Genomic DNA, 21,527 nt, shown 5'->3' with positions numbered 1-21,527 from the left:
AGGACATACGGGTATGGAGGTGACTAACAGCACCATGAGGTCTCCTTCACAGCGGAAGGGCAGGACATACGGGTATGGAGGTGACTAACAGCACCATGAGGTCTCCTTCACAGCGGAAGGGCAGGACATACGGGTATGGAGGTGACTAACAGCACCATGAGGTCTCCTTCACAGCGGAAGGGCAGGACATACGGGTATGGAGGTGACTAACAACACCATGAGGTCTCCTTCACAGCGTAAGGGCAGGACATACGGGTATGGAGGTGACTAACGGCACCATGAGGTCTCCTTCACAGCATAAGGGCAGGACATACGGGTATGGAGGTGACTAACGGCACCATGAGGTCTCCTTCACAGCGGAAGGGCAGGACATATGGGTATGGAGGTGACTAACGGCACCATGAGGTCTCCTTCACAGCGTAAGGGCAGGACATACGGGTATGGAGGTGACTAACGGCACCATGAGGTCTCCTTCACAGCGGAAGGGCAGGACATACGGGTATGGAGGTGACTAACGGCACCATGAGGTCTCCTTCACAGCGGAAGGGCAGGACATATGGGTATGGAGGTGACTAACGGCACCATGAGGTCTCCTTCACAGCGTAAGGGCAGGACATACGGGTATGGAGGTGACTAACGGCACCATGAGGTCTCCTTCACAGCGGAAGGGCAGGACATAAGGGTATGGAGGTGACTAACAGCACCATGAGGTCTCCTTCACAGCGGAAGGGCAGGACATATGGGTATGGAGGTGACTAACGGCACCATGAGGTCTCCTTCACAGTGGATGGGTTTGGAGGTATGAGGTATGAATGGGGGTACTTCTGCAATACCTGCCAGCACAAGTCACCATCCGTTAATGATATAAGCTTCATGGAACTTAATGGCACTTAATGGCAATGAACGACAAGAATTAATGCAGTGAGGTAGTTGTTAGAATAATCTATAGCTTAAACATCCATCCATCCATCTCCTACCGCTTTTCCGGGTCGGGTCGCGGGGGCAGCAGTCTCAGCAGGGAAACCCAGACTTCCCTCTCCCCGGCCACTTCATCCAGGTCCTCTGGGGGAATCCCGAGGCGTTCCCAGGCCAGCCGAGAGACATAGTCCCTCAAGCGTCTTCCCCGGGGCCTCCTCCCAGTGGGACATGCCCGGAACACCTCACCAGGGAGGCGTCCAGGAGGCATCTTGACCAGATGCCTGAGCCACCTCATCTGGCTCCTCTTAATGAGGAGGAGCAGCGGCTCTACTCTGAGTCCCTCCCGAATGACCGAGCTCCTCACCCTATCTCTAAGGGAGAGCCCAGCCACCCATTTCGGCCACTTGCACTCGCGATCTCGGTCTTTCGGTCACTACCCACAGCTCGTGACCATAGGTGAGGGTAGGAACGTAGATCGACTGGTAATATAGCTTAAACATTGCTAAAGAAAACAAAGATTTGTGTTTTAAACTGCAGAGTTTAAAACGCACTCTTCTGAAGATGTACTCAAAATTAAATTCAGATCCCGTAGTGTGCCCTAACTTTTCCCATTTGTGAACTATACACAACACTTACAGGCATCCCGGGAGCAAGTCAGTGTAATATATTAGTGTTTACCAAGATGCTGTCGGGGGCAGACAAACATGCAGGTTTAATCAAAGGGGAAAAAAATCAATTCCTCCAACCAGGAAATACGCTGGCCCCGTGAGAAGGTTGGATACACGAGGCCACCGTCAGTAACTGCTGCCGAACAACAACAAAAATAAATAAGCCAAGTTTCATGTTTAACCTGCCGCCGCAAAACCCAGCCCATTCATCAAGAATCCCTCTGCGCATATCGACTGAACAGCGTTCTATTTCCTAAAAAGTGGCCGCACATTGGTCAGTCATCCAGGTGACGTTTCATAAACGGAAGCGGGTCGTAGGGAGTGACAGGAGTATATTTTACAATATATTCACGGCACAGCACACCCAAATTTGCTTGGATGTTGTGTCCAGAAAGAAAGAGAAGATGAAAAAGAAGTGGCTTGGTACTGTGGACATCTCGCGCCGCTCTCCAGCCTGCAAGATGCCCTGGATAAAAACACTGCCAGTAATGAACATTAATAATGCAGGCGTGCAGCCTGATTAGAGGAATGTCTGTGCTGTATTCACATTGGCGTGTGGTTTTTCCCATTTCCTTTGGCAAGTAACTGGTGGATGTCAGCTTGAGTTCAGCAAAATGCACAATTTTTGTAAATATAAGTGAATAGGTAAAGATCCTATTTTCCAGGTTGAATCAACACAGTAACATAATATTTTTGAGTTCTACTGGAGTGGAGTCATCTAGCCATCCCAAAGCACTGCTGTCTGCCTTTGTAACCCTTGTATCTCCACCTGATAAGTGTTGACCCCACATCTGTTTCCATGGACATTACATAAATTATTGTCTGTATTTATTAATGGATCCACATATCACTGCACTACTGAGGACCTTGAAGACCTTGAATATTATCGCAGATGTACAGCTGTGGTTCATTAGTTTCCAGAATAGCTGAATTCATTCTCCACATACTCATCAGACACCAGTGGTGTCCATTTCACTCCTGTTTATATATAATTATATTATATATGATACAGTAGCTTTTTTCACAGTATAACTGACTGCATCTTTCCCCAGTATAGTTATATATGTATATTTAATATGTTCCACATATTTTTCCACAACTTAACTTGCGGATATGGTAGTGTGAAGTCATTAGTCCTCTCTTCAGTAGATCATTGTTAGCAGAAAAACAATCATAAAATAACATAACCTATTTAATTCTACTTCAAGAAATTTTGTAATTATCAATTAAAATTTCAAAACTACGGAAAAGAATCGGAATGCTTCTTAATGTAACCAGAATGAGCAGCATGACCCTTAGGGCTCTCCTTGACATTGCTGAAGGAATTCATTCTTTTCTCAGAAGAGATGTCACCATACGGCCATTTACAGACATCTTTGATTTTTTAAATTTGTCTGTAACTCTGATCGTCAATTACAAAATTCAGTTCATAGATCTAATGGGAATAGAGGACACTGAAAAAGATGAATACAACCGTAATCAATCCTGCACCTTTGTTCATTTGATAGGTGTTTATGCTTATTTTTTAAGGCACATATATGACACAATATCTACCAATGTTTCAAATTCAAGAACCATATAAATTTATTAAATTCAGTTTGTTTAACTGTTGCTTTTGCACAAAGTGACAAATAATCCTATTAATTTTCATACCGTTTTACATTACCTGCACCTTCACAATGCATTCATACATTAATAATAAATTAATTGTTAAATAATATTAACAAGTATTGTAAAACCATATAATTAATCTATATTAAAGTTGTTAAAGTATGTTGGATGTTATGGTATTCTTATGAATGTTCTATAATTGCTTTTTGAATGCATTATGAAGGTTTGCTGAATGTTCTATGAAGGCATAATGAATGCATTATAAAGATGCAGTAATTTACCGTATTTCACTAAGAATAAACAGCTGTCTAGTGTACGACACCATGCCCTCTCCTCTCCTTCATCCCACAAGCTCACATCCATGTCCTGCTGACCTATCTGAGCTCCTGTTAAATATCAGTACAACCAGGGAATCCTCCCTTCAAAAATCTCCTTCTGACCATTTTGCAGGAGTTCACCGTTTAACCCCATGCTGTCATTCCTCTCTGTCTTGCAGGGCGATTCACACCCATACATCATCCCGCTCCATGTGCGCCCCCATCCAGTCCTTGAGACAGACACATTTTTTCCTAGATTCCCTCAGGCTAACGTAAAGGTTAACAATAGGTTAGTGTCTTTGGAAATGTCACAATGATGAAATGTATATCTTAACTGTTTATTATTCATCCATGTGTCACTCACAAATGCCCACCGCCATTTTATCAAAAACCCGGGAGCGCCATCAATAAACATTATGAAAAATTATACTAAATCATATATAAAGTTACATACAGAAATAAAGAATGTTTGTTTTTCTACATTTCTACAACCACAAAAGAAGTTCTTGTCTATTTAAAAATTCTTTTCCCTGCAATGAAAGAAATACCTCAAAATACTGCGTGACCCCATTGCATTTGCCATTAATACCACTGCTAGTTTGTTGCTCTGTGAAACCAGCTAATTATGACTTATACACTGATTTGCCATGACAGTAAACCATTGAAAGGTGAAGTGAATGGCATTGAGATGTGATTGTTAGATGACTGGGTCAGAGTATCTCCAAAATGGCAGGTCCTATGGGGTGTTCCCAGTATGCAGTGGTCAATATCCACCAAAAGTTGTCTAAGGAAGGCCAACCTGTGAACCGGCAATGGGATCATGGGCACCCGATGGCTCACTGATGCGCATGCGGAGCAAAGGCTAGTGCATCTGGTTGGATCCCACAGGAGAGCTACTGCAGCACAAACTGCTAAAAAAAAGTTAATGCTGGCTGTGACAGAAAGGTACCAGGACACAAATGCAACGCAATGTGCTGCTTATGGGGCTGCCTCGCTGCAGACCTGCCTCACCGCAGACCTGCCTCGCCGCGGGCTTGCCTCGCCGCAGACCTGCCTCGCCACAGACCTTCCTCGCGCGGGCTTGCCTCGCCGCAGACCTGCCTCGCGCGGGCTTGCCTCGCCACAGACCTGCCTCGCACGGGCTTGCCTCGCCGCAGACCTGCCTCGCCGCAGACCTGCCTCGCCGCAGACCTGCCTCGCGCGGGCTTGCCTCGCCGCAGACCTGCCTCGCCGCAGACCAGTCAGAGCGCCCATGCTGATCCCTGATCACCATCGAAAGAGCCTACAATGGGGAAGCATCAGAACTGGACCATGGAACAATGAAAGAAGGTGGCCTAGACTGATGAGTCACATTTTGTGTTATATCATGTGGACAGCTGGGTGTGTGTGTGTCGTTTACATGGGGAAGAGATCTCAGGATGCACTATGGGAAGAAGGCAAGCTGGTGGAGGCAGCGTGATGCTCTGGGCAATGTTTTGATGGAAACCTTGGTTCCTGGCATTCATGTGAATGATACTGTGACATGTACCACCTACCTAAAAATTCGTGCAGACCCCCTTCATAGCAACAGTATTTCCTAATGGCAGTGACCTCTTTTAGCAGGATAATGCTCTCTGCCACGCTGCAGAAATTGTTCAAGAATGATTTGAGGAACATGAAAAAAGTTCAAGGTGTTGACTTGGCCACCAAATACCCCAGATCTCAATCTGATCGAGCCTCTGTGGGACATGCTGGACAAACAAGTCTGATCCATGGAGGCCCCAACTCACAGCTTACAGGACTTAAAGATCTGCTGCTAATGTCTTGGTGCCAGAACCACAGGACACCTTCAGAGATCTTGTGGAGTCCATGGCTTGATGAGTCAGAGCTGTTCTGGCAGAAGGAGGGGGGACCTACACAATATTAGGAAAGTGGTTTTAATTTAAGGCTGATCGGTGTATGTACAGAAAGGGAGAGAAAAGTTAAGCACTGGCAATTTATTAAGAATTGCTATATGGGAAATTACTGTGTCTTTTCAAAAGCCTCAGCTACCTCATTTAGATTCAAGGCCGTTACACTACAATTTGATGAGGAACATTTCATATTCCAAATCACTTTAAAACATAAAAGACAATAGAAAGGATAAAATAAATGTAAAAAAACAAGCACTTGTACTAAAATGGCCTAAATTCTACGTAAGATTTTCTTTCACATTTATCAAAGCAATGACTATAATATATGTTCAGTGGCACACATACCCAGCACACAATCTTTTTAAATGCTCACCCAAGGCTTCCAAGACACATCCTTGAGACACAAATGGGTGCAGTTTAATCTTAATTAAGTGTTAAATACATTTTTTTAGCAGTGCTGAAAAATATGTCTGGCAATGCAGTAGGTGCGTGGGCTGCATTATCACCTGTGTGCATGCACGCCGTGTATGTGTGCGTGCGTGCGTGTGTGTGTGTGTGTGCGTGCGTGTGTGTGTGCATGTGTGTGTATGTGTGCGTGGGTGTGCGTGTGTGTGTGTGTGTGTGCGTGTGTGTGTGTGTGTGTGCGTGCGTGCGTGTGTGTGTGCGTGCGTGTGTGTGTATGTGTGCGTGGGTGTGCGTGTGTGTGTGTGTGTGCGTGTGTGTGTGTGTGTGTGTGTGTGCGTGGGTGTGCGTGCGTGTGTGTGTGTGTGCGTGTGTGTGCGTGCGTGCGTGTGTGTGTGTGTGTGCGTGTGTGTGTATGTGTGCGTGGGTGTGCGCGTGTGTGTGTGTGTGTGCGTGTGTGTGCAAGCGGGTTTACCTATCCTTATGGGGACACAATGTCCCCATAATGTGATAAATATCCGTTTTTTTTTCCTTATGGGGACCGGTTTCCTGGCCGCAATAACGTGATAAATATCCTTTTTGTTCCCTTATGGGGACCGGTTTCCTGGTCCCCATAAGGGAAAAATCTACTTTATAAAAATCGGTGACTGCTATGAAAAAACTAAAAATGCAAAAACTCTTGTATTTTGTTAGGTTACTTATGGTTATGGTTAGGGCAGGGTAGGGGTCAAGGTTGTCATAGTTAGCGTTAGCATTTTTCCCATTGAAATGAATGAGCGGTCCCCATAAGGATATGTTTACCCTACATGTGCGTGCGTGTGTGTGTGTGTGTATGTGTGCGTGCATGCACGTGCGTGTGTGTATGTTTCCATCAGGGAACTCTACCTTCCTCCCAGAGTCAAAAGACATGCAATTTAGGTGAACTGATTACCGTACATCATCCATAGTGAGTGAGTGCCTTGCGACAGACTGGCATCCTGCCCAGACCTTGCAGTGGTAGACTCTGAATTACTACTACCCTGCCACGGATAAGTGGCCACTGAGAGGGGATTGATGGCTGCATGGAAATGCATTTTGAGGCGGCTGAAGAAGAGAAGGGGGTCTTTTCATCAAGAGGGTAAACTACACATTATTGTAAACCTTTTCAGAGTATTGTCTTCAGAAAGTGGGATTCCAGCTTGAAAAGATGGGTCTCCAAAATGCTCCAGGGCAGCCAGATGAATGACCTGCCCTGCACTTTGCTCTTAGCTGTACATGATACTCTTAGGCAGTGAGAGGAAATGATGCTGGAATGGTCTCCATGTTGGTATAAAACAATGGTGTTTGAATGGTCTCCATGCTGGTATAAAACAATGGTGTTTGAATGGTCTCCATGCTGGTACAAAACAATGGTGTTTGAATGGTCTCCATGCTGGTACAAAACAATGGTGTTTGAATGGTCTCCATGCTGGTATAAAACAATGGTGTTTGAATGGTCTCCATGCTGGTATAAGACAATGGTGTTTGAATGGTCTCCATGTTGGTATAAAACAATGGTGTTTGAATGGTCTCCATGCTGGTATAAAACAATGGTGTTTGAATGGTCTCCATGTTGGTATAAAACAATGGTGTTTGAATGGTCTCCATGCTGGTACAAAACAATGGTGTTTGAATGGTCTCCATGCTGGTATAAAACAATGGTGTTTGAATGGTCTCCATGCTGGTATAAAACAATGATGCTGGGATGGTCTCCATGCTGGTATGAAACAATGGTGTTTGAATGGTCTCCATGCTGGTATAAAACAATGATGCTGGAATGGTCTCCATGCTGGTATAAAACAATGGTGTTTGAATGGTCTCCATGCTGGTATAAAACAATGGTGTTTGAATGGTCTCCATGCTGGTATAAAACAATGATGCTGGAATGGTCTCCATGCTGGTATAAAACAATGGTGTTTGAATGGTCTCCATGCTGGTACAAAACAATGGTGTTTGAGTGGTCTCCATGCTGGTATAAAACAATGGTGTTTGAATGGTCTCCATGCTGGTATGAAACAATGATGCTGGAATGGTCTCCATGCTGGTATAAAACAATGAGGCTGGAATGGTCTCCATGCTGGTATAAAACAATGGTGTTTGAATGGTCTCCATGCTGGTATAAAACAATGATGCTGGAATGGTCTCCATGCTGGTATAAAACAATGGTGTTTGAATGGTCTCCATGCTGGTATGAAACAATGAGGCTGGAATGGTCTCCATGCTGGTATAAAACAATGGTGTTTGAATGGTCTCCATGCTGGTATAAAACAATGATGCTGGAATGGTCTCCATGCTGGTATAAAACAATGAGGCTGGAATGGTCTCCATGCTGGTATAAAACAATGGTGTTTGAATGGTCTCCATGCTGGTATAAAACAATGGTGTTTGAATGGTCTCCATGCTGGTATAAAACAATGGTGTTTGAATGGTCTCCATGCTGGTACAAAACAATGGTGTTTCAATGGTCTCCATGCTGGTATAAAACAATGGTGTTTCAATGGTCTCCATGCTGGTATAAAACAATGGTGTTTGAATGGTCTCCAAGCTGGTATAAAACAATGGTGTTTGAATGGTCTCCATGCTGGTACAAAACAATGGTGTTTGAATGGTCTCCATGCTGGTATAAAACAATGTTGTTTGAATGGTCTCCATGCTGGTATAAAACAATGGTGTTTGAATGGTCTCCATGCTGGTATAAAACAATGGTGTTTGAATTGTCTCCATGCTGGTACAAAACAATGGTGTTTGAATGGTCTCCATGCTGGTATAAAACAATGGTGTTTGAATGGTCTCCATGCTGGTACAAAACAATGGTGTTTGAATGGTCTCCATGCTGGTATAAGACAATGGTGTTTGAATGGTCTCCATGCTGGTATAAAACAATGGTGTTTGAATGGTCTCCATGCTGGTACAAAACAATGATGCTGGAATGGTCTCCATGCTGGTATAAAACAATGGTGTTTGAATGGTCTCCATGCTGGTACAAAACAATGGTGTTTGAATGGTCTCCATGCTGGTATAAGACAATGGTGTTTGAATGGTCTCCATGCTGGTGCAAAACAATGGTGTTTGAATGGTCTCCATGCTGGTATAAAACAATGGTGTTTGAATGGCCTCCATTCTGGTATAAAACAATGGTGTTTGAATGGTCTCCATGCTGGTATAAGACAATGGTGTTTGAATGGTCTCCATGCTGGTATAAAACAATGGTGTTTGAATGGCCTCCATTCTGGTATAAAACAATGGTGTTTGAATGGCCTCCATTCTGGTATAAAACAATGGTGTTTGAATGGTCTCCATGCTGGTATGAAACAATGACGTCTGTCAAAGTGTCAGCTTAGTCATTTCCAAACCTTCCCTAAAATGAGCCCAGCATCTGCAGCAACCCTCCAACACACCTTGATCACCACCCCATCATGTCTGCCTAATCAATACCTCATTGAGTTATTTAACAAATTAACTCAATTAATTAAGTGAGCTGGTGGTGAAATTAAATAAATACATAGAATGGTTGGGGTGCCCCCGGGGAGAGGTTTGGAACTGAAGCCGTGTGCTTCTAGCCGCCCAACAAGATATCTGTAACTTTTTGTAGAACAGAAGACATTTTTTTTTAATTGTTACTGTTAATTTGCTAATTCTAAATGTAATTAATGTTCTAATGTTAAATTGTGTTTTTTTCTGAGCAAATACACATGTACTACCCAGAGAAATAGCCCTAAACATCTTCTTTGCATGTCTAAGGCTTCTGCACACCACAGTACGTGTGTGTGTGTGTGTGTGGTTTTGTATAAATTACATTGTGGGGAACAAATGTCCCCACAATGTAATAAAAAAAAACCTGTTATGTTGATGTTGTGGGGACCATTTCTTCAGTCTCCACAAGGAAAAACTCAATTTTGCAAAAAATCTGTGGCTGCAAAACACTAAAAATGCCAAAGGTCTTTTGTTTGGTTACTTACGGTTAAGGTTAGGGCTGGATAGGGGTTAAAGTCTTTGTAGCTGGGATTAGGGTTTTGCCCATAGAAATGATTGTACGGTCCCCACAAAGATATGAATACAAATGTGCGTGTGTGCGTGCACGTGCATGCGTGTGTTAATGCGTGCATGTTTGAAAAGAAGCATTGCAATGTAAGCCTACCTGTATTAATACTAATCATACTACAAATGGAAAATACAGCAGCATTTCTGTTTTCATTTCAGGTTGTGGTTTTGAGTCAAGCCCTGCTCCACCAAATGTACAATCAGGGGATGGGGAGAGATATTTACACCAGATAATTAATGAGAACTTATTAATTGGTGCACCAGGTTCCATAGTCACACACGCCGAAGGCCATATGCATCTTGATTGTGCATTAATATCTGTCAGGATAGGTGGGAAACAAACAAAGGCTTGCAAAAGATTTGACGATACACATGTTCTTTGACTAATACACATGTTCTTTGACTAATATCCTATTTGATCTATAGGCTAAATGAGCGGGACCCATTTAAATGTTCAACAGCTGCACGCAAAGCACATGAAGAGAATGAAAGCACCGGAGGATTCCGAGGGAAAAGAAACTGCAGCGCTGGAGGACTGAGAGATGAAAGAAGAAACAGAGGGGACTTTCTCAGGCCCTACTTGTTTGGAGGGATGTGCTCATTATTACAGAAGTGCATTAAGTCATCGTGCCTATGAAAGTCCCCAGGAATCAGTATTATAACTGCAGTATGGAGAGAATGATAGAAATGTCTTGTGTTTCAGATCTACTCTGTTTGCTAACAGAGAACAAACATAGCAGAGTGATCTGCATAATTTCTACCTACGGTAATGAATTCTAAAACCTTCTGAACCTCTACTTGCACAATATAGCACTGATTAATTTCTATATGCCAGCTACTGTACGTATTAGCTCTCTCTTTTGTCATCATTAAGTATAATATTAGCTTCAGTGCATGGCATCAAGGCCCTGAATAGACAAGCCCCCGAATGTGATGCTGTACTTTGAAATGTAAGTATTGGACCAAACAAAAAAGCGAAATCAACCACTACATCAGATATGCAAACATAAATCAGACAATACAAAATTGGGTGCAAAGACTTATCTCTGTTTTCGGATGAGATTCAAGGGATGTAAACAAACAAGAATCACACTGAGCAAATAATGATTATTTGTATTTCTGTGGGAAGAAAAAATTTGCTTACAGACAAAAAATACATACGAAAATATGTCTGTCTTTCCTGCAAATCTGTAGGTTTATAAATTCGGTCAATAAGTTTCTTTGATTTGCCTTGTGTCCGAAAGAAACATGCATAACAATTTTACTTAAAGGAGAAATGAGAGACATGATCTGAGAAGACATTCGGCAATAACCTGCTCCAGCGTAGTGTACGATCTCACAGATGGTAAAAGAGGAACATTCATTTAGCAGAGCTGATGTCTACCAAGGGTGAAATATACTTCCAGGCTGGGACCATCCTGCTTACATATTCCACAAGCACCACCAGGAAACAGGAACAGGAAACGACAGAAAAACGATGACACCCAACCACATGTATATAATAAAGAGGATATTAAATCTCATATCTATTATCTATATGAGACCTACTATCTATAAATGGACACTATTAAACTAAAGCCAAAGATTTTTCAAAATGTCTGAAACTCTGAACTAGCCTTGAACTAGCCATACATGCACTGAAGAAAAATTAAACTTAAGTAAATTTCGAGTAATTGGACACATTTCTGAGGATGAGTGTTCAGCATCATAAAAATTATCACCTGGTGAGTTACGGTTTAACAGAACAGCAACGATTATCCCTTTGCCAGACTCCAGAAGGCATGATCTGGAGACCAATGTGGTTCCTCTTTCCCTCATGAGTGATACACCATGATGCTGATGACCTAGAACAGACAATTTACACTGTGTCTACTGATCATACAAAGGGGGGGTTTGAATTTAGCAACCTTTATATAAGAAAACTTAGTAGATAACCTGGATTGACCTACAGGAATAAACGGATTGGACAGAAATCAGAGAAACGCATGATAAAGCTCTTGGACGCCCACTACAGATCTTTCAGCCAGCACTGTAATTGAGTCCAGGCAACTCTGCCTGAGCACCTTAAACAGAAAACATGCCAAGCTCATTGAAACAGGACTGGACATGAATGGGTACACCGCTCATCAATCATGCTGTCCTTTACTTAGCCATATAATGTCAATTGGAGACCTGACTTTCAGTTTCTCCCCATGATGGACCAATTTCCTTACCTAAATCCTCACGTCCAATTAGTTTCACATAGTAGGATAGTTCACATCCAAGAGCTTCAGCAAATGGGGAACATTTCCTGTCCACTGATCATGAGGGACCCAGATACATAATAAAAATATAACATTTTGGGGTGGGAAATTCATGTGCCAAAAAAGCAGTAAAGGGGGGGGGGAGGGGGGCACTGTTGCCAGGAAAATGTGTGCATCTGTTTGTCTGTCCGTCAGTCTGTCTGCTTAAATTGTTCATGCTCATTTTCGTCATGTTTTCAAACATTAGCTGACTGTTGAGATATTAAAAACATGCCGATACAGTACACAACGTAAAATGGAAATATAAGCGCGACTGTAAATTGTTGCAATAGTGCATTACGGGGTTGTCTATTGTTGGCAAAAGGCCGCTGCTATTGAGAGATGCGCATTGTGGCCGTAATGCAAGGCATCTGTGTTTGACATAGAGATAAAGAGGTCACCCAAAACAAGTATCGCAAGAGAAGAAGATTTGTTGTTCTGCGAAAGAGGAGCCATTTGTGTTCCTGAGTTAAATCTTAACTGCACGCTTGCTGGGCCACGGCCAGGCCGGATATGCCAAACCCCCCAAGGAGGAGCATCAGAACCAAATGTTCTTCTCCAAGCGCGGGAAGGGGGGTGGGGGGAGGCAGCACTGGATTCGGTGCAGACATCAAGGAGCTGTGTTTTCTGCAAGTGCCTTCAGAGTTGTTCATACTGAATGGGTGCATATGGAGAATGTCTTTAATTGGCAAAGACTCAAAAGCAACAAAAAAAGCCTCCTTTGATTGCCATCCACACTGCAGTACATCAGAGGTGCTAAAATGACACATGTGGATCCATAATTAAAGAAGACTGACAGTTCACACGGAATTCAAATACAAATATTTGCACTACTGGAAACTGTTGCAACAGCATTGTGTATACAGTAAAAGTTATTTTCATACATTAATGCGATGGGGGTTCTCTGCTATTGGTAAAAGACCAGTGTAATTAAGTGTAATTGTTGGATATCTAACATAGTACAAGGCTTTTGTTTTTTGACAGATATAAAAGTCACCCCAGTAATAACCAGTGAAAGATGTTCATTTCTTTCTTATTTTTCCATTGCACCGTGCCGGAGGTGTCGTTCACGTCATGCACACAACCTTAATTATGAGAGACAAATGTGAATGTTGTATTTTTTTTGAAGTGCAACATTTTAATGCCCCCTGAGCTCTCCCATCGTCAGCCATTTGTGTCGTTTTCATTAGGTCAGTATCCTCCTGTTTTAATAATTAGCTCGACGGCTCTCCCATTAGCGATTCCCCAATGCATCCATGCCATAATTATCACTCATACCTAAGGCACGGATGTAAGAATGACTGGCAGCAAACTTTCCGCATAAACATGTTATTTTTGCCACAAACATCTCATGGCACGACGGTCAGAATTAGAGGCTCGTTTCAGATGAGCTCTGGCAGTGATGAACTGCAAAGGGTGTAGGTGGCTGCTTAATTAAGCATGACAATCGGGATTTTTATATGTTGTTACACATTTCACTTTGGCAGCAGATTACAGTGCGACGCCCAGAGCCAACAGCAGGCTTAAAAGAAAAAACCCAGCGTCAGATCTGCAGTGTGGATGGATTGTAAGTGCATTGCGGTGATACGGCTTCTAAGCCTAGTCTAGTATATTATCTCTAAATTAAATCAACAGCTAAAACCTCAAGTAAATCACGGAGACAGGGGACTTAAAATCGAGTGAGTTGCATTTGCTTGTTGCTGTTATTATTGCTATTAGTTAGACTTGAAACCCCATAGGAGACTAAGCTTATTGCTATTGTAGATTTCCTTTCTCTGAGAATAAAGGCTATAAATATAATTCAGATAAATCAAATAAAACACGACATGACTGTCAGATATGTAGGTTAGTTGTGGCAAAACGTCAAAAAACTGCCAAATTTTTTGAAAGTGTAAAGTCTCCTGAGAAAAATGAAGCAGAAGCTTCATATTTGGTCTCTATCTGAAGAAAAACCGCCTGAATTTATGCGTCTTAGTAACATTCACTTTTGCTTTGGAGCAACGGCACTCAGAAGGAAGCCAGACGGTGAAAAACACCGGCAAGCGCTGCCATAGATATTTACAAAACCGGGTACATATGGGACACACTGACAATAGGTGGTGCCTTAAAATTCCAGACATTTTCTGAAAAATAACCAATTATCAGCCTTTTAACTAAAAAAAAAAACAAACTTAATGTGAAATGATTCATACCTCTTGGCCTCTAACGTGTTCATATTGGTATTTGTTTTAATTATGGTAATCTAATGAATTGTGCTTATTAAATCTCAGAAGTCTTTAGGGTTACTTAAAACTAGTATTATTGTCCAACCCATCTATCACCAAAGCACTTATCCTTGTCAGGGTCACAACGGGGTGGGGGGGGGGGGGGGGGCGATTGAGCCTATTCCAGGCACCACAGAGAACATTATTTACATTTGTGACTGGTATTATATTGTACTGTTTAATTACCTATTCTGTTTTATTCTTGTTGTTCTACCCCAGTGATATGCTTTACTTACTCTACGATTTATTGCTAAATTGATATTCATAAGGCATTAGGGCACAACAGCAGCAGAGATGTTTGTAATGCGTATAAAGCGCTTAGGTAAAGGTACCAGATACGGAAGTTGGTGGCCAAAGGTGTGTGTGGCAGGCGGGGGGGGCGGCATTGCACCGGGGAGCTGAGCAGCGCCGCACTGACCCGTCCTCCCCAGCGCTCATCCTCAGCCAACGTATCTCATTTAACAAAAGCCACGGCCCTTTTTGGTAATTAATCTACCGAGGATTACTGTCAGCCACAACTTCCTCAGTCTCACACTCGGTGTCTCCAAAAACATGGTGACAGCGTTAGAGGGAAAATGCGGATTCACACTTATAGTGAGCAGAAGGACCCAGGTTTCAGGTTCCTGTTCCCCTGAGACTCGTACCACCATCGCCGGGCTACTACAGTACACTACTACAGTACATTACTACAGGCTTGAGGAAGGAGCCTTTGGCTGACATCCCATTGTTCCGCATTTATCATAATTTTCCCTGTTATCATTCCCCAAATCTATTAAACCGGAATAAATGATCTGTGATCTTCGCAGACATTAATCTATTCATTGTCAGAAGTGGGGTTTAACTAGATTCAGTGCAGGACTGGCTATGCAGTACAGCTGATGCAGAGGAAGATTTTACCCACTGTATAAGTAGCCTATAGCAGTGGCATACAGTGCCTGTATCCCCCAGCGGGAGACAGCATCACCAATCAGCCTCTAGTAGAGAGAATCTAGGTCTTCCCACAGAATTGCCATTATCATCTATTTATTTGCCACATGTCTGAACTCCAGGCAATTTATTGGGGGCACAGGAAAATGCAAAATAATGTCAAGAACTTGTACTGCTAATGGTTCCTTTACAAGGGGTATTCTGCTGTGGACTGTGCCAGTTCTGGGCCAAAGGCAGACTAGCGCACAGGCTAAACCGCGGGCTGGGAATGGAGGTGAGAGTTGATCCATTCCCGGCATATGACTTTACACATCAGTGTGGCTTTCATCTATGCATGCCGTCACAGTTTACCATAAGCAGCTTGTTGGGTACAAGGCTCTGATTAATACCCACAGCGCTCCTTCCCCCGCTGAAGATGTTTTCAGTATGCCGCGTAATTCTCCGGCTCTTTCTAACCAGATTAAAAGATTTTGCCAGAATGGTCGTGTAGCGGGCCACATCTGCTCGGGCGGAAGCATGTTGATGGCTGATCGGGAGGAGAGGTTGCCGACTTGCGTGAAACCATCATAGTGACACACTTTCCCTCCCCTCGCCTTCCAGGACCCGGGGGGGGGGGGACGCGTAATGCTGTGGGGCTTCTGTTAGCCCACTCATCCCTTCTGGGCCCTCTATCTCATCCAGCCAGGGCCTCTGCACATAAAGGGGGTGAGGAATAGCAGCGGAGCCATGGAAGGCTCCCACGGAAAAGCCAGTGGAGACGACGATTCCTCTTCATGCCTGACACAAATGCCCCCCCCCCACTCCACCCACCCCCGTGCCTCCAGGGGCAGCAAGGGAAGGCAGTGCTAGGAGGCAGCTGAGGGCAGTCAGGCAGACAGTTTCGAACACCGAGTGACCCGGTGCCACCGCTGGCTGCACACCCACAAAGTTAAATATATCCCAGACCATTACTGCTCTGTCCATGGGGAGGGGCCAGGGTCAGCGGCACAGGGTACCTCAAAAACAGAGACATTACAAAAAAGAGATACCCTAGTAACATTCAGGCTGAGGGACTGTGCTCTGACCTTACAGAGGAAAGAGGCTGACTGGAAAGTTCTAAGAAGAAAAAAAGCATCCATATTTGGTTTTCCTGCTGGACATTAATAAATTGCCCCATCCCTGAGGAAGGGAACTTGCAGGCAAGTTTATAACTGTCTGCCTTCCAGAGAAGGTCAATAAAACAATAAAATAAATCTAACAGAACAACTATATCTGATGTGGAAGTATCCTTTGGAAATAATGCATTGCTTTTGTTTGTGTGAGTTCAAACGATGTTTTTTTTAAACCGATTCCAAACGATGCTGTTCAGAAGTGAGGTCATGCTACCAGCAAATAGTATTTCTATCTAAAGAACAGCTAAGATTGATTTATCGTGGACTATGTATCCATAGTAACATCCGTATGGACATGTGACTTGTAGTATACAGCAAATGCAGAATACACAGTAGTGAACCATGCACAGTAGTGAACGCCTCCCCACGCATGTGTCTAAGCATGTGTTGAGGATCCATGTAAATGGTCTGCTCTCGCGGTATTTAAAAATGTTGATTGGATTCATGATTTCAGAATTGCATCATGAACACTGCTGCTCCTCTGTCGTCTTCAGCGCTCAGTTTTACTCCACAGAAACATAAATAGCACCTGCACCATAAAAACAGAGGCCAGACAGAGGCAAGTGGAAGGATTGATTGGAAGAAGATTGATCACCAAAGTCACTTCCCTCAAGGCATGAAACCCAAATGATTTTCAGCATTCCTGAGGATCCTAAGCATCCGCAAGACCGTTCCTCCAAAACAAGTAAATGTGCACATCTTTCAAACTAATATATTAAGACACACGCATCTATTCATCTCGCACTGGTTAGAATAGCTGGATCACAGCTTCAATTAAAACGTAACAGCCACGCAAACGTACAAGTTACCTCCGATTAGCGTAACGAGTGAACTTGTCACGCACAGAAGTAAATGCACATATGAAAGAGACAGAAAAACAGGATCGCAACAAATCGGGGATTTAATGAATTTTAAAGGTTTCTGACAAATGCGCAGCACTCCAAGACCCTAGAATCAAAGAAAATGAGATGGGATCACGCGACAAATGCTAACAGACGAGGAGGAGCGTCATCTCCACTTTAAAGGACTGAAAGCGACCTGTTACAGAGGAGCGCCGCAGTTAATTCATATAGATTAAAATTCAACTTTTAAATCTTCTGCATGCGCATATTCCGGATGACACTCTCTAAAACCATTTTACGGTGATTTAGGATATCGTAATGTTAATAATAGACAGATTCGTAAATATTGCTTTAGTATTTTGATAATTAAAACATAGTCTTTCTTTATCCAGATTGTGTTAGAGTGCTTTAAACGGTAACTCCCGAAAGCGTAATAGCCAGAAAATAACAGACATTATAAGTGAACTGAGAAAATTTAGACCAACCGTAAAAGTGAAGTGAATGCATAACACAATACATAGATGTGCATACATCTATTTTGAAATTTAAAAAGGGTAATTTAATAATTGTTAACTTGTGTTTCAACATTTACATACGGAGCAATTAGGTATGAATAATCACTGGAAATTGTAACCAATATAACCAAAATGACTGGATATTGCGACTATGGATTAGTAAGCATGGTTTTGTTAGTGGATTATAGGAACTGCATTAACACCAATCGTCATTTTACTCCGAATCAATTTTTAGTGGCAGACATTTAAAATTCCAGTACTGTGCACTGGGTACCTAAATTATTTAAAGAAACAATATATTCTCGACACTAATAGCCTCCACAACGGAGTAAAGAGGTTGGAGAAACTTGGTACAACTCTACCTCTTTTTTCCCCAAGGTTTCAACTGGTGCTTATTAAAAGGTTAATGACGGATTGAATACTTCTGTAAGTCGTGTCTGCATGAGTGAGGTCGGGTCAAATGTTGAAGCGTATATTCGGTAATATGTTGTAATATAAGGCAGAAGTTACAAATCAACTCTACCCCCCCCCCCCCGCCGGGAGGCTAAAACCTCACATGCTCCCCTGTTCCTCAGCAAAGTCATTTTCATACTGAGAATAAGCAAAATGACTGTGAGTTGATTGTCATATTCAGCAGAAATGGATATGCGGTGTACTGAACTGGTCAGGAGAATAGTGTGGTTTTCCCCTAAGAAGGGGTTGTGGTGACCTGATTAATTAACAGGAACACTTGTTAATTACTATTATCAAGATGGCACAAATGAAGAAGGAGCTAAAGAATTCTGTTCTACTCTACGCTATTATTGTCTTTTCTGACTTTTTTTCTGCCATTGGCATAGCAGTTTGCGTTTATTTTATGAATCTGCCAGTCACTTCATAACACTGCAATACACAATCACTGCATAACACAGCAATACACACAAACATACAGAAACACACACACTCTCTCACACACACACATACATGCACACACACAAACACACACAAACATACACACACACACAAACACACACACACATACACACACACACACAAACACACACACACATACACACACACACAAACACACACACACACACACAAACATACATACACACACAAACACACACACACACACACATAAACACACCAGCCTGTGGGTCTAATCCCCAACACCTAAGGGAGAGCAATTTCCTTCATGCAGGTGTAAATGCTAAATTGCCAACAATATTCCTCTGGCGTATTTCTTGTGATGTTCCATAATTTTTTGATTTTTCTGCACCACTCTAGGTCCAGTAATATTTCCTCAAAAATAAGAGAAATAAAGGTTTGGTGCATTAGTTTAATAATTTCGATATAGGCCTAATATGTCAAATAGTTAACAATCGAACTATCTAATTTAGTAAATTTGTAAACCGCACTAAGGTGTAAAGAGGAAAAAAAAGTATCCCGTTATCGTACTGTGATGATAACATGATATATAATGAAGTACATTACTGTTATTGTTCATAACATATAGCTTAATATATAATAAATAATACAATACATGACTAATAAATGCAAACACAAAATGACCAATGACACTATGATTTCCCAAACTGCCAGCATAAGAGGCATATATTAAGTGCAGCAGTTAATTTGCCGCAATCACCATTACGCTATACTGTATTTCATCTTAACTGTGAATTGCGAAGCAAATCGATAGGCTACATTGTGACAATTAATGCGATCTTCCCCGGGGGGGGGGGGGGGGGACTTTGGAATTGCATACTTCGTGTTGTAACTCTAAAATAAAGAACTAAATATTCTCTTTTAGGCTACATTTACCACTCTGTGTGGCTTAATGCTCAAATTCGACATATATACAATAATAATTAAAGTACGGCGCCGACACTGGAGAAATCCATGCATGTTGAATATGTCAACCGCACATGATTTCGAACAAAATCTTTTCCACTTAAAGATATAACTTGTGGAACGTGGCCGCAAGGTGATATGGTATTATCTATTTATTTATTAGTTTATTTAACACGTTATTGATTAGATTTAAACGAAGACACCCAGCAATCTATGAGAACTTAAGTTATAGGCTAATCGGTTTTTTAAAGTGGGCAATAGTTGAATGACAAAGCACTACTAAACACTCACCTTGTTTATCTTGAATTTTAACAATCGTGTCTATGACCGGCTCCGTCTCCCTATCCAGGCGCCGGGCAATCACGACATCCCCGCTGTCGCGACTCACCATGACCGGACTGGCCTCGGAGCTTGGGTTCATCAGTTCAAAACTAGCCGTTTGAAATTTCACCGGCATAAGATTCATTACAACTGAACCGATACCGGCATCTTCGGATACGTTAATAACTAGGGCGCTATCGGAAACGAGGAGAGACCGCGACCTCCGTGAAATTCCGGGGGCAGATGCATCACTGTGGGGCGGGTGCGCCGCTGCCCAGAGCCGAGGATTTATCTCGATTTTCAAACTCTTACTTGTGCGGGAGGGCCAGCCACGGTCTCTCGCAAACACCTCAAAGTTAATCGGGCTGGCAAATCCCAGTATGGAATCCACCAAAATAATATCACCGGTTTTTGGCACCGCATAGAAACTGTTATTTTTTGGAAGTATGAAGTAAATCAATTCCGCATTTTTGCCACTGTCTATGTCATGGGCTGCCGCCTTGAACACTACAGATCTGATGGCTGTAGCATCATCCAAAGTTATCTTCACGTCGGAATAGGGGAAGATGGGCTCGTGGTCGTTCGTGTCCAGTATGTCGATTTTCAGGGACGCAACTTCGGCCACCACAAGGTGAGCGCGATCGCAACTTTGGCAGCATAAACCGAGCCCAATGATGTATTCAGATTGCTCTTCCCTGTCCAGCATTTCTGCGGTTCTCAGCAAGAAATGTCCGCTCTTGTGATGAGCAAAGACGTGGAAGTGGTCGCTGCCTTGCCCCAGTAGTTGTACGTGCGTACCTGCCGCCGCACACCATTCTTGCGCATCTGTCCGTCTGAATGGGATGCTAATTCCGTTTACCTTGGATCCTGGTGGGGAGTTCTCAAAAACATGCCCGTGGAAGAAAGGCAGCCGCACGTCTGTTCTATTCCCAAAAGTGAAAGTTACGAAACACAGTATTAAAGCAGTCCAAATCATGGCTCTTCGAGGGTGCACCACCGACTACGTTTTCTGACTTAGTTTTCTGATAAGTGAACAATACGGAACTGTGTGTTAATGCTGTCTGCATGTACGGATCAAGCTGAGCTCGCCGGTCCCCGCGATACACCTGCTCCTCTACGCAGCCCGATCGCACTGTGAGGGTTGATCTGCTCACGCATCTCTGAAGAAGCGAGACGCGCCGGACAGCGCCTCGGCTGGGAGACGAGGTAACTTTCGGGGGATTCCTCGGGGAACCCTGGTCCACGTGACTACAGATAGCCTTCACTTCATGTCCACCCGTAACCAAATATTACTACTCTGTAAAACCCCCCCCCCGCCGCGCATAAATTAAATCGCAAGGGGGAGGAGAAATAAACAAGGGCTTGTTTTAATTCCGCAAAACTAATTTTCAAGTAGATTAACCTAACCGATATTTCTGCTTAAGACTAAATTAGACTTAAGTTAACGATCCGCCCTCATGTCTGCATTTAAGATGATTATTATGGAGATGTGTCCTACACATACATGAAGAGACCTTTAACT

The 21,527-nt window shown here is 43.0% G+C and overlaps 1 protein-coding gene across 2 annotated transcripts in view; it reads right to left on the bottom strand.

Annotated features, from left to right (window-relative positions):
• Positions 1 to 21,162, bottom strand: part of LOC111849644 (neural-cadherin-like) — a 125,879-nt gene extending 104,717 nt beyond the window's left edge. The window contains exon 1 of one of the 2 annotated variants that reach the window (XM_072698664.1): positions 19,976 to 21,162. In XM_072698664.1, coding sequence (XP_072554765.1) covers positions 19,976 to 20,981 — 1,006 coding nt within the window. In that variant the 5' untranslated portion in view covers positions 20,982 to 21,162. The remainder of the gene's footprint in view (positions 1 to 19,975) is intronic. The other variant, XM_072698665.1, reaches the window with a different exon arrangement.
• Between the last annotated feature and the right edge of the window lie 365 nt (positions 21,163 to 21,527).

Source organism: Paramormyrops kingsleyae, chromosome 13 (assembly GCF_048594095.1).
Source record: "Paramormyrops kingsleyae isolate MSU_618 chromosome 13, PKINGS_0.4, whole genome shotgun sequence".
Lineage (NCBI taxonomy): Eukaryota > Metazoa > Chordata > Actinopteri > Osteoglossiformes > Mormyridae > Paramormyrops > Paramormyrops kingsleyae.
Note: the sequence above shows the minus strand (reverse complement) of the source record. Positions and strands in the feature narration are given on the sequence as shown.